Consider the following 13,964-nt stretch of genomic DNA (forward strand, 5'->3'; position numbering starts at 1 on the left):
CCCTGCAAGTTCTGTGTGTAGAAAGGTGCTGCTGTGAGTGCAGAACTTGTGGATTTTGGTGGTTTTCTCTGTAGGGGCCAGAGCACTGCACACAATCCAATGTCAGCTGAGCTGCCTGATCAGTGTCTTTGTGCTTGCCTTAAAACAACCAGCAGCCTTTGGGTTTTCTGGTCATTTTAGTGATCACCACATGTGGGTTCTTTTGCTTCCTTTCTCTGCTAAGATTGGGATTAAATTGTGAGATGGTATTTCTTGTTTGGACTCAGATTTTTATTAGTTCTTACCTATATCATAGTCTTACAAGTTGTGAGTTTTACAGTATTTCTCTCTAACAAGGTAAAAATGAAGTTGTATCTTTTTCTCTACAAGGCTTTTTAAGGATAAGCTGTCTAATTAAGAAATTACACCTAAATTATTTTTTATTTTTAAGCTAGTAACTAACTACTCATGCTCTGAAATGCACATTTTTAATCTAATTGCTCAATACTACTTACATGTATGGAGAAGAAGGTGAAGAAGAAGGTCAAGAAGAGGGACTAGCTTCTGCTTTAAAACTTTCATTTTGCTTTAAATATATTACTACATTCTAAAACCTTAAACTCTAGGTTTTCTGCTATGTGATATTACACACTTCTAATCAAATGACACACTCATAATCTCAGTTCTATCATTCAGTTTTGGAACTTTGTCTATGATGGCTTCAGGTCAAATGCCGTGTTCCCTTGGGGGTCAGTGTCTGTCAGCACAGAAAGTCCAAAATCCTCAGCAGCCAGGGTTCCAAGAGGCACAGGAGTGACTTGGTGTGCTGTTCCTTTCAGAGGAACCCCGTGGGCTCGGAGAACCCCAGCGATGTTTTCCGGTTCCTGGTGGAGGAGCGCACGCAGTGCTGCCAGTCCAGGAAGGTGCGCTACACCGACAGGGTGGACTACATCATGCAGCTCCCTGTGGCCATGGAGGCAGCCACCAACAAAGGTAAAGGGGCAAACTGCTCTGCTTGACCCAGGGATGGCCACTTTGTGCCCAGAGATCCCCACCAGCGCTGAGTCTCCTCCATCCTGGACAGTGAAACAGTTTGTGAACGCATCTTCATTATAAAAATGAACTGAACATACCAGCTAATGAATATATTTTAGAAACACACACTCACAAAGAAAAACCAAAATCCCAAATCTGCCTTCTGTTCTTTAGCAGCAGGTTATAAGATCTAATGTGGTCATAGAGAATAGGAGTATAAGGTAGGTTGTTATCTATAAATCTAAAATACACATTTTGGATGTTCTGGGCTTTAGGGGAGGATGGAAGGAGGATGAAGTGTTGGGTGTTGATTTAATAAGCAGAAGTGTTTTTTTCTCATGCCTGTGAAAAACACCCTTGTTTTTAAGGGAGGAAATGGCCAAGGAGGCTTGAACACTTGGGAGCAGGAGGAAGGCACTGACAAGTTGTGGTTGCATCTGTAGTCAGTGGTGAAGAGCCTTGCAGAATAACATAATAAATGTATGCTTGAGGTAGAAGTGAAGGGGGCATCACAGGAACATGAAGGGAGATGTGCCTCAGATTTCCTACATAATCTGAACATTTAAAGTATTTTAAAACCAGAAGGTTCTATTTTGATTGTTTGATGAAATTTTATGAAATACCACAAGGCAGAGAATTCTACCTACTTTTTACCTAGCCTGAAACTCCTTGCACCGGACAAGAAGTTTAGGAGAACTTTGCATTCTTTCTTCATCAGTTTCAGTGATGACTCTGTCACTTATAAAAGAACATGTTATTTCCAGGTAATGACTCAGGAGACAGATTAGTTTGAAAATTTACCATATGGCACTGCTCAGCTTACCAGTGTCAAGACTTTTTCTAGATCATACATAATCCTGGCCTGTCTAAAAAGTCAGATGACACAGATGGACAGCAATAACTTTCCAACTCAGATTGAGCTCTGATAAAGTGGGTGAGTGGCATTACTCTTCACACAGGATTTTGGCTGTCATGGCAAGGTTTTCATTGCCTGTATCCTGGTATTTCCAGTTCTGTGTTTTCACCATGAACCTTAGAGAAAGCTTAGAGATATGGCTGTAAGTGTAGCTCCTGACCCCAATGCAGACAAAAAGATTTGATGTCTAGTTAAAAGTATGTAAAACTTTTATTGCTAAGTAGGTTTTTGCATTTCTAAAACTTGCAGAAATAAGCCTGATGAGGAACACATAACCATGACAATGTTCATTAGCTTCCAGTGTTGTGTGTATTTCTCAGATGAATTAATTGCCTATGAACTGAAGAGGCGAGAAGCAGAAGCTGCAAGGAGGCCTCTGCCAGAGCTGGTCCGTGCCAAGATCCCATTTAGTGCTTGTCTGCAGGCCTTTTCTGAACCCAGCAACGTAGAGGATTTCTGGAGCAGTGCCCTTCAAGCAAAATCTGCTGGAGTTAAGTAAGTGCGTGTTTGGCTGCCTGTTAAAAACTGTGCTCTGTGTTTATCTTGCTATCTGGGCGTGGTGCAGAGAGAAACACAAATGCACAGTGAGTCTGGCATCACATTAGTGTTGGGGCTCATCGATGGGATATGCAGATCAAGCCTTGCAAGACTTGTAATGATGAACTGAGCAGGACATTAACTGTTCTCAATGGTCAGACTCCAAGAAGTGATGCAGTCTGGTTGTTGAGAGCTTGAACTTTAATTGCTTGTGGGGTTGGATCCTTGGTGTCAAGCAGCAATAGTTCATCTCAGTGTGCATGAGGTACTGGGATCTGTGCTGCTGGGGATTCTGTTCTCTGATTTCAATGAATTCTGTTTCTTGTCCTTCCCAGGACTTCCCGTTTTGCTTCCTTTCCTGAGTACTTAGTAGTGCAGATAAAGAAATTCACCTTTGGCCTTGACTGGATACCCAAAAAGCTTGGTATGTGCTTGTTTTATTTACCTTTCTATCACAGATAATTAATAGGATGTGCACACTGTAGTGAGGACCTGATTAAAGTAATAAGTTTGTACTGTGAAGATCCTAACTGAATAATTTTCCCTTTTACAACAAATTTAACCAATCCATCAGGTCTGTGGAGTTAAAATACAGTTTCATGTAATCTGAGCTATTTAAATTGTGCTTCGGCATTCCAAATTTCTCAAAGAGCTCTTTTCAGAAGGAGTGTCCTGGCTGTTCCTGTACCTTGAGTACCAGAGTTCCCTCTCTGAAGGGGTAGGTTGCACCATAAGGTCATTTTGCAGGCTGCAGAAGCTTAGCCCATTTCTCTGCTCTTGTAGATGTTTCTATAGACATGCCAGATTTCCTGGATATCACTCACCTTCGGGCCAGGGGCCTCCAGCCAGGAGAAGAGGAACTCCCAGACATTGCTCCTCCCATTGTCATTCCTGATGACCCAAAAGGTATTTACTGACTTGATCTCCCCTGTATTCCTCTTTCCTTCTAGCACATAGGGATTGATTCTCTTGAACTATGAGCAAAAACCCAGCCCTGTGCTTCTCTAATTGAAGACTCTTACAACACCCCACTGCCTTTTTTCCTCCCTATTGGACAACCCTACTTCTTCCAGCTTTCCTGTTTTGAGGATTTATTATAGAATCACAGAGTTTTTTGGGTTGGAAGGGATCTTAAAGATCATCTAGTTCTAACCCCCTTGCCATGGGTAGGGACACCTTTCCCTAGAAGGTTTGATAATTATGTTGCTGTCCTTGAGTCTCTCCAGAGAACCTTCAGTGCATGCCCATGACTCCCTGGGAGTAAAGTCTCTGTGCACTGCCCAGGTCCAGCACAGTACAGCAATACTTTATACACAAAGGACTGCAGTTTAAGAGAACAGCTTTCCAGGCATAGGCTAAGGCTCTAAATTTTACTTATTTTAAAAATACAAGAATTGTTAGGCCCTAGCAACTGTGCCTGCATGCACAGTCCTCTTCTCCAGATGTATATGGGCTGCCATTAAAAAAAGCTCTGTCTCAAGGAGAAGCTGGCAAACAGCTAATTATAATGTTTGTGGAGAAGAAAGAAAGAGAAGTGATTAAAATGCTGTGCTTGTTTTTTTTCTTGAATGCTGTTTCTTTTATGCTGCAGTTCAGAAACAAGAATATTAAATATCCTCCTTCTTTATTCCCTTGGTTTCCCTGGAGAATAAAATGGTTTATAGCAAGTAGAATCTTGTTTTTATGGTGTGACCTTAGACCCAGGTGGCTGCATTTCCCTCCAGATGAGTGAAGTTTGAGTGCCTCAGTATTTAATATGAAGCCAGTAATGCAGCTGCTCTCATGACATGAGTGCCCCCATTTGCTTGGAGATTTATAATAATGGTGGCAGAATACCATGCTGTATGTATGTGAAAGAAAGCTAGTACCTGAAATTGTGTGCAGAGCAAGGATATGACAAACTTCAATTCCCTAAATGTTTTAATTCCATCCCTTATCTGTGTAAGTTCCTCACAAAGGCCTGTACCTTCTTACCCTCTTGCTGAATGGACTGACCTAGTTTTAGTGTAAATGCATGGGTGATGGTACTTTTTTTAAAGATTCTTGCTTAGGTCAGCCATCAGCTCTATTTCCTACTGGTGTGTGATATCAGTGACACTGCTCTGAACTGAGTTAGGGAAAACAATTACTGAGCAGAAACATCCCTGCTCTAATTCATGGCAAAAACATCAGGGAAGTAAGGATGAAACTGCCCTGTCTCCATGAGGTCAAATATTTCTATGATTTTAAAAATATGGAATTGTTTTACCCATATGGATCTACTTAGCCTTTTCCCTGTTTTTTTTCCATTGTTAATTTTCAGATCACATGACAAACCATTTCGTGGAGTGTACGTATCTCATTTTTCTACCTCTTAAAAAATTGTTTTGCTTTTGCTCAGCTGATGGCTTCTGTCTCCTCACAGAGATGCATGAAGCCTTGCCCTGCATGCTTCCAAATAAAAGCTGATTTCTGTGCTTGTTCAGTGTTTATTCCATGTGTGCAGGACTCTCTGAGCGTTGGTATAGCCAGAATATGAGCTGCTCCTCTGCCTGCTGCTCCTCAGGAGCATCTTGCAGTCCTGGAGGTCACAGCCACTTTATCCTGGCTCCCCCTGCACTCTGATCTCACATAAAGCTGTCTGACCCTGTCATCCTGAGGCTGCCAGATCTGGCAGCTGCCATTTCTCTAGATGGCAAGATCCTGTCTTTGAGAGGGGCTTGGTTTTGGCTGCCATCTCTAGCTGAGCTCAGCACCTGACTTCTTCACCCCTTAAAATCCAGTGCTGAGGTGCTTTAAAATAAACAAAGTCCTGTAGGAATTCATCAAGATTTAGTGATCCACGTGGGGATCTGTGTCCCTACTGAGACAAAAGATTATTAAATAAGTCCATAACAACTATTGTAATGCTTTGTACAAGGCTGTTTTCTGATGCCTGTGGGTTTATTGAAGTACTAAACCAAATCCAAGCAGTATGTACTGTAATCTATGGCACCGTGGGTAACAATAAGAAATGTTATGCAATGGATCAAATGAGACTTTTATATTTTAGAAGGTCCTTTCTTGCAGCCCTAGATATTGATGAGTCTTCAGTTATGCAGCTGGCAGAGATGGGTTTTCCTTTGGAGGCATGTCGGAAGGCTGTGTACTATACAGGCAACCTGGGTGCTGAAGTTGCTTTCAACTGGATCATTGCACACATGGAAGAACCAGGTCAGTGACTGGAGGCTGTAAGTTAAACTCAGCTCCTGGTTGTGGATTTTGGCAGTCAGTAGAAATTTTATAATGTGTGACAGAGAAACAACGACCCCCCCTTCCCCACCTGGGAAACCTGGAGGTGTGAGTGAATTTTCCTAAGCTGCTCCTGGGATGTGCAGATCTTGACCATTATGTGGTGTCCTCTGCCTAGAAGAAGACAGCAAACTAAGCTACACCAGAAGTCCTGTCCTCACCACTGGTGTGGGCCAGCTCTGTTTCCACCCTTTGGCTAGGTCCGTGCTCCTAAGGGGGAAGCTGACCTGTGACCAAGTGTAAGTACAAAGAATCCTGTGGTCTGGATGCTTTCCTTCCATATCAGCCTTCTCTAGCTCAGGCTGGAGCATTCATGCCATACTTGGTCTGTCTGGTGATGGACAGGGCTGCTAGATGTTCTCCACTTCCTGTGTTTCGTCTGTGCAAAGTTTGGACTCATGATTCAGCACTGAGAACTCCCTTGCCAGGAAACCCCAGATTTGGTTGAGTTCACGCTTCACCATGAGCTTTTGTGTTGCTTGTGTAAAGGGGGAATGAGTTTCACTTGGGCTTAGCAGACATTTCCAGATATGGAGTCAGTTCATTTTACATCTGTGCACGGGTTGTCTATTATCCTGATGCCATCATTGCTTCCATACCAATCTTCGCTGCTTTCCTGCAGTTGTTTCACTTCTGCAATGTGCTGAGTTATTCCAGTCTGCTCAGTATGAGCACGTGCACCTAGATATTTTGTAAAGTGCACATTCATTTTGTTGTTTTTAAGACTTTCCACACATCTAAGTCTGAATTTAGATGCCAGTGAAATGAACTTACATTGATTTCGGGACTGCTTTTGAGGTCCTGTGTGTTGTTTGTTCGTGTTTGTTGTTGACTTTCCAGTTAAGTGAGGCAAAAGAAGGAGCTGATGAATGTTTGTTTGTTCCAGACTTTGCTGAGCCATTGGTCATACCTGCATTTGGAGAAGTTGCTTCCAGTGGGGCAGCTGCTTTAGGAGCTGTAGGGTTAGATAACCAGCCTCCTGAAGAGATGGTTGCAATTATCATTTCCATGGGATTCCAAAGGAATGTGGCAATTCAGGCGCTGAAGGCAACAGTGAGTTCATGGGTTATTGGTAGCACTGGGGCTTTGTTTCATGTTCTGTGCTTTGTGCTTGTGGGTGCTCAGATGCCTTTGAAATGTGTGCAAAAACCCAGTTAGTGGATGGTGAGCCTGGAATTATCCTGGCAAAGTGTGGGATTCCCAACTTTTCTGGAGTGGGGAAGGTGCTTTGTGTGTTTCACTGAAATGGTAAAGTGAGGAAGGCAGTGAGGAAAACCTACCTGCCTTTACTACCTGTTGAAAAATGACCTGTATGCCTGGGGACTGTGTGTCTGCAAAGGAGCCTGGGGCAGTGGGTCTTAGTTGTGGGATTATTTCTTTTCTATATGTCAAGCTTTTGCAGAGTGCTTGCTGAATACTGTTTTCCAGGGAGGTATGTTAAAATTTTTAAGTGCTGTAAACATGATCCTTACTCTGTTCAAAGGCTGATGAGTTGCTGTGTGACGTTAGAGAGTATTAAAGGCTGCTCTTTTGATTGTTTGACTGGCAGAACAACAACTTGGAGCGTGCACTGGAGTGGATCTTCAGCCACCCTGACCCTGAGGAAGAAAGTGACCCTGCTTTGGACACGATGGATATGGAGAACAATGCCAATGCCAATATCCTTGCAGAGACAGGGTCAGAGGGACCCAGGATCAAAGATGGCCCTGGGAGTAAGTTCTGCTTCAGCTTAGACCTGGCTGCCATTCTGTTGTGTCACACCCACTCTGTTCATAGAGCTCCTTTCTGTTTTGAAAGTAGTTGTTGTGGGTTCTTTGGACACAATCCAGTTTATTTGCAGTCTTGTTTCTGGGGCTGATACAGCTCTGTGAGCCACTGAGTTCTGTGGGCTGTGTTTGCTCAGAAAACTCTGCTTGGACTCACTGAATATCAAGAGCCCAAAATTTTTTGCTGCCAGAGCACACACGTCTCTCCTGGCCTAGATTTACTTTTTGTTCTGTGGCTATAAGATAAAAAGACAAAGAAAAGCTAGAATGTTTAAATGTTCAGAGGCTGAGCATCCTAAAGACAACACTGCTGCTACAGACCACCTGAGTTTTTGTCCTCCTGTGGTCTGCTGGGCAATTTGATAATCCCTTCAGCCAAGTTCCTTATTCACAATGCCAGAAATACAGTTGGTGTCCTGCATGCTTTGTTTTCTTTTGGTTGAGATTCTGTGTCACACTGCTGCTAAATAAACCACAAGATGGGGCTAATGTACAGCAGGCAAAGTTGAGAAGAACCTCCTGGAGGTGTCACAGCACCGGAATACAAAAGCTCAGGGGTGGTGCTAAGGATGTCACAGAAAGTTTTTTGAAGGGTCTTTAGTGATGAGTTCTAGTAACTGTAGTATGTTCTAAACTTCTACTTCTGATCTTGAATGTAAAGGTCTAGGGAAAAAAAAAACCCAGACAATTTGATTTTTGTGTCTGTGGTTGCTACTGTTATATTAACATTATAAATATCAACCTTAAGTCTTTTGAAGACTTGGAAAACATTGATTCTTGCTAAATTTAAAAAAAACAAAAACCCAAACTTGGAATAATTATTTTTTGTGGTACTTTGCCTTTATAGTCTGAGACCCTTTACTGAGTGCCTGAAATCCTGGTAACAAACATGATTCTGTGAAATAGCTCCAGAAAGCCCTCTCCAGCAAAATCCAGGCCCATGTCCTTATGCAATACCCTGAAAAAGGAACCCTTTTAGTCTTAGTGGTAATTCAGGTGAATGGCATGAATGGGTGGGGATCAAGAACCAACGCTGAACTCTCCAGAGACTTTAAGCAAAAAAATTGTCCTTGTGTCAAAGGAAGAGCTTTCTTTCCTGTCCGCTCTTCTATGCTGTGTTTTTTGATTTATAAGAGATCTGTGATCACACATATAGACATAGCTAATTTGTGTGCAGGATGAACTCCCTGCCTGAGACTTTCTGTGGTGCTCAACTGGGAATGAATCTGCTGTTTTCTTTCCTAGGAGGGGCTGTGATCACAGCCCTGCTGTATGTGCACAGGTCTCTGTGGGTTTGATTTGGATTGGTTTGATGCTTGACAGTGAATCTGAGCCACTAGTTAAGTTGGAAACATGCTGCAGTGTTAGCAGAAACTGAGTTTGGGGATGCAGGATCTGTGCTGGGAGTGCTTAGCTGCTTCTCCAGTATTAGAACATTTCCCCTGGAGTCATATTGCAGTGGTAGCAGTGAAATACTTAGGGTGCCATTTGTATTTCTTAAAACAGGGTATGAGCTGTTTGGGTTCATCAGCCACATGGGAACATCCACAATGAGCGGCCACTACGTTTGTCACCTCAGAAAGGAAGGAAGGTGAGTGCAGCTGGGAGAGACACATGGCATGAGCAAATGTTTGATTTGAAGCATCTGTACAGAGCAGGGCATGCTCCTGGCAGACAGCATGGGCTGTTACCATCTGTAGGTTTTCCACCAAAAAAATGAAAATTGTCACAGATGTGATGGGTCAGTTCTGATCCCACTGAAGTCTGTGGTGAAATGTACCATTGGCTGTCCTGTGCTGACCATTCCAAATCTCTATTCAGTTTGGGGCATTGGTTTTGTATCTGGCTGAGTTTATCTGAGCTCTTCCCAACTTCCTTTTGTTGCCCATGAATAGAAACCCGTGGAACCATGGGCTGATACCAGTGCTGCTGGTAGTGTGGTGCTGATCTTGGCTGTGATTTGATATGCTCCCATTATTTGACATTGGGAATCCCTGATTTTCCTTCATGTGAGCTGTAACTACCCATTCCTTTGCACATCCCTCCTCCTTTTCAATTCCTGACTGGCAGCTGGCTCAGCTATTTCTCTGATCCTTTGTTCTCATTGCAATGCCTAATTTTAGATTTTAAACTCTTTGAGGTTTGGGTCTGAGAAGTCTCTGATAAATCTGTGGTGATTTTTAGACTCATGGAATGTAATCAATCTTGTTTTCCTTTCAGATGGGTGATCTACAATGACCTTAGAGTCTGTGCCTCAGAACGACCTCCCAAAGACCTGGGCTACATTTATTTTTACCACAGGATACCAAGTTAGGCCTCAAATCTATCACCTGGCCTTAAGAAGCCATAAGCCTTTTTAACCTGCCCAAAAAAAGCCTACAATAAAAATCTAAAACCAACAAAAGACCCCTTAACCCTTGGACTGCCAAAAAGCAAAGGAAACCATGGGATGTTTATAGTGTATTTAAAAACACTCATTTGATGCCGCCTTAAGTGTTAGATGGAAGATTTCTATTAGGTGCTGTATAGGACATTGTTTTAAATTTATACACCTTGCAGGCCATGTGGATTTCTGGTGGAGTTTGCAGCTAGTGTGTGGAGAATATGGAAGCTTCAGTGTTGAGCAAAATCAGTTCAGCCCAGCTCCTGCCTGTCCTGCCCATGCATCCTTTGAAGACCACAAACAGATTTTGTGTCCTTGGTGACTGGGAGCCTGTGTTTTCATCCAGAGTCCAGATCATGTAGAGAAATCATTTGAAGGGAGGGGGTTTGTGGCTGTTCTTCAAAGCCGAATGTCCTTTTTCAGAGATCATTTTCAGTGCAGTGAGAAAAGTCAGCTGAAGTTGTATCTGTTGGAATTCGGTGGTACAGTATCTTGATTTGACTTTTCCAGGCTTAAGCCTAAGAGACTAATGGAGACAGGAGCAATCTCCTGTCGTGCCCTCTACATTTTTTGCCAAAGAGAAATTTTGTTTCTGCAGACATAGGGTTCTTCATTTTCACTTGAACGTTTATTTTCTAGGTTCTACCAACAGATTCAGGATTACAGATGGCTAAAAGCAGCAGACTTTCTGACTATGAAATTAAATGCACACCCTCAGGAAAAGCGAGGCTGTTATTTAAATTTTGTTTTCATATGGAGGAGGTAAAGAAGGGTTTAATGTCCCATTATATTTATGTCAGGGAAATTTGTATCTAGACCACTTATATTCCATCTGAAATCAACTCCCTGACAAAGTACTTGCAGAGCAATCCTGCTTTCTGCTAAAGATTGCTTAAATATTGACTTGCATATCTGAGTGCGGGAAATTGCTTAGTGAGTTTTCTGATTTATTGATTTACCCCTCTCTTCCTCTGTTAAAGAACCAAACCAAAACAACAACAACCAAAAAGAACAAAAAAAACTCCACCCACAATAAACCCCCCCTTGAATTGATATTCTCACTTTCTTTAAACTTGCAAATGCATCAATAATCTGATCTCTTCAACAGACACCTTCTAAAAGGAGTCTGATATCTCTGGCAGGGATGATGGGGTGGGTCGGCAGGGGCTGGCCTTTCCTGTCTTTTTTTATTTTTTTGGTGTTATTTAAGTGTTTTTCACAGGTGAGAATGCATATGTGGGTTTTAAAATTACATTTGAAAACACTCATTCTAGAAAAATTACAATGGTGAGTGCAAAACCTTTCATGATTCAGAAAAAAGAACAAACCCAAAGGTTCACAGTGTTGGACACTGCTTAGAGGCTATTGCTGGAGTTGCCTTGTACAATGTTACCAACCCCTCAAAATAAATTGCAAGTCAAAAAAAAATTTTTTTTGCAGAGTGCAAGAGAGCCAGAGAGGTGTCATTACATTTTCTCTGCTGTTAGTGCCTGCAAGTTTTAATAGCAAAATTCAGGCAGCTACACACTACAGAAGAGAACCCAAATTAAACATCTGTTTATGAGAAGGGAATTTCAGTTTTTGCATTGTCTGGGTAAAAATAATTCTCCCTCTGGTCATAAAGCCACACACAGAGCCAAAAAACACTGTTGGTACTTTAATCAGGTTTTGATCATAAAAGATTGTGAGAGAAATTCCAGTGCAATAATTCTGTAGAGTGTAAAGGTGTCTAATTGCTGGGAGAGCTCCCTGCTCTCAGAGCTCTTATGGACGCATTAGTGCAGTGTCCTGGCACATTAATGAGTGGCCCCTGTGACATTCAGCTGCCTTGTGCTTATTGAGCCACCAGTTCTGGATGAAATAAAAGCTGCCAGTAATTTCTTTGCATCTTCCAGATTTTGGATATTTGAGGACTTCACCAGAAAGTGACAGGTTTGAAAATGGGATCAGCAAATTATGCAGTGATACATCTTCTATTTAAAGTGAAAGAGCAAAACTTCTGTATATATGTGTGTTTCTTCATTCTGGCAGTAGAAAAAGGAGAAAAGGCCTTCCCCCTCCTTTAATTTTTAATTTTATTTTTTTTAATTCCCGTTTATATTCCAAAGAAGTTCAACACAGCAGCTTCCCTCTTGCCTCATGAACTTAAAGGGCTATTTAGAAACCACCAAGATCTGGTGACTGCTGCCTTTTTATTTAGAAATGTTGGGTAAATAAAGGCCAGCTGAGTTACCCCCATGGTCATTACCCAACTGGAAGCATGGCTGGTCTTGTAGGATCAAGGATGGAGCTGGAATCTTGCAAACTGCTTGGTGCATCCCAGAGCTGTGATGCCTGTGGAGCTGCCTGGGCTCAGGGGCACATTTGGAGGGTGATGAACTGGAAATGGTGGCTGGAAGGGGAGGGCCCTTGGCTGCCTGTGGTGAGTGAGTTGGAGCAGCTCAGGTCCTGGGGTTCTTTTCAGTTCATCACTTTTGTGTTTTGCTTGCCCAAACCAAAGTTAGTCAGGAGTGCAGGGAGCAGTTTAGGGGAAAGGATTGCAGGTTTTCTAAAATTTAGCAGTTAAAAATGTGCTAGAAGTTCTTCAGTCAGGTGCTTGAGAAATTACTTTATTCTTTCCCAAAACAGTGGCCTTCCTCTTTTTTCAAGTGGCTGGTTAAGTTGTCTCCCTTTTGTGATGGGTTTTGTGTGAAGAACATCAAGAACCTGGAGGAGCAGGATGTAAACTCCTGACTCCTCAGCCGAATGGGGGCAGAGGAGTTTTGGGCTTTTTAAACTCCAGCATCACAGAAGCCCCACTCAAACAGACTGTACTGAGGAGATGACTGATCTGCCAGGCTGTGCCTGCTGCAGTGTGAATGTGCTGAATGTGCCAGGGCACAGCCTGGGCACACTCCCTGTGTGGGTGCTGGGGGCTCTGTGAGCTGGGAGCTTCTTGACAAAAAGGAATGGAGGAAGAAAAATCACTGTGAGCTGTTAGAGACAATCTGACCTGAGAATCACAGCAAGCCAGGACCTGGCAGTAAATATTGCTCTTATTTCTCAGACTTATTTTTACTTTTTTGTATGGTACATTTAGGTTAGGAGAAAGGAAGGAAGAAAAACTCAGTAACATTTCCTTGATTTCCTCTTCTCTGATTCCTAGCAGGATGCTGGATCCAGTAGACTCCTCGTTCTGAGTCACAATCTCCTGTCTCCAAAACACATGTAGACTCAAACTCCTATTTAATCTTCCTAGATAAAATAAAATTAGGATAAAAATTAATTTATTCAGACCTGTAGTTTTAAAATAAGTGTAGCTGTTTCTGAACTCCCAATCACTTGTAACTCCACTGGCTTCAGTGCCATTACCTCTGACTGACTTTGTTGTAAGTGAAGCCAATATCAGCCCAGTTCTTTGATTCAGACAGCCTCCACCAGGTCACAGAACACATTCAGAATGTGGATGCATCCAGAACTCATTAGATTTCCTTAGAAACCTCTCCAACTGATTCCTTTTGTTCTCCATCCTGGCAGCAGCCATTTTTATCCTCCTTGCTGTTCTCATGCATTGGAAGTCTATGCAAAATATGTAACTGGACATTTTATTGTTTTCCCTGTCGCCCTTCCTCCCTTAATGGCTGAGATTGGTGTCTGATTTCTACTCAGTCTTCAGTGGTTTTACTGTTGTATCCTGGAAGTGTCTGTCCTGGTTTACTTTGCACCATTCAGAGTTGTTTGCTTGAAGCACTGTTAACTTTCTGGAGAGTATTTGTCTGAGATGAGAAAGGCTGTGAATGATGTTGTTGCAACCGTTTTAAATTAAAAAGAAATATTCTCACATCTGGTGACTGTGTGGATTCTTGCTTCTTTTTTCCTGTCTGAACTGAAGAGGAATAGACAGAATGTGTTTTGATGCTGCATCTTGCTCTTTGTGTTCACATTTGGTGTTTTACTTAGAAAGACCCTGCATAGGGATCAGATAGGTTTGTGAGAGTCTTGATTTCCTGTGACTCCTGGCATTTCTGTGGATTTAAAAAAAAAAGTAAAATCCCCAAGCCCTGAGTGGATATACAACATGTCAAAAAATAGAAAACAG

At 42.3% G+C, this 13,964-nt stretch overlaps 1 protein-coding gene across 2 annotated transcripts in view; it reads left to right on the forward strand.

Annotated features, from left to right (window-relative positions):
* USP13 (ubiquitin specific peptidase 13) overlaps window positions 1-13,701 on the forward strand; it is a 50,389-nt gene extending 36,688 nt beyond the window's left edge. Inside the window, exons 12-21 of one of the 2 annotated variants that reach the window (XM_030954705.1) lie at window positions 819-972; window positions 2,251-2,425; window positions 2,803-2,891; window positions 3,251-3,373; window positions 4,770-4,796; window positions 5,516-5,659; window positions 6,624-6,790; window positions 7,287-7,449; window positions 9,010-9,094; window positions 9,724-13,701. In XM_030954705.1, coding sequence (XP_030810565.1) covers window positions 819-972; window positions 2,251-2,425; window positions 2,803-2,891; window positions 3,251-3,373; window positions 4,770-4,796; window positions 5,516-5,659; window positions 6,624-6,790; window positions 7,287-7,449; window positions 9,010-9,094; window positions 9,724-9,817 — 1,221 coding nt within the window. In that variant the 3' untranslated portion in view covers window positions 9,818-13,701. The remainder of the gene's footprint in view (window positions 1-818; window positions 973-2,250; window positions 2,426-2,802; window positions 2,892-3,250; window positions 3,374-4,769; window positions 4,797-5,515; window positions 5,660-6,623; window positions 6,791-7,286; window positions 7,450-9,009; window positions 9,095-9,723) is intronic. The other variant, XM_030954706.1, reaches the window with a different exon arrangement.
* Window positions 13,702-13,964: the final 263 nt, after the last annotated feature.

This window comes from Camarhynchus parvulus, chromosome 9, assembly GCF_901933205.1.
Source record: "Camarhynchus parvulus chromosome 9, STF_HiC, whole genome shotgun sequence".
Taxonomy (NCBI): Eukaryota; Metazoa; Chordata; class Aves; order Passeriformes; family Thraupidae; genus Camarhynchus; species Camarhynchus parvulus.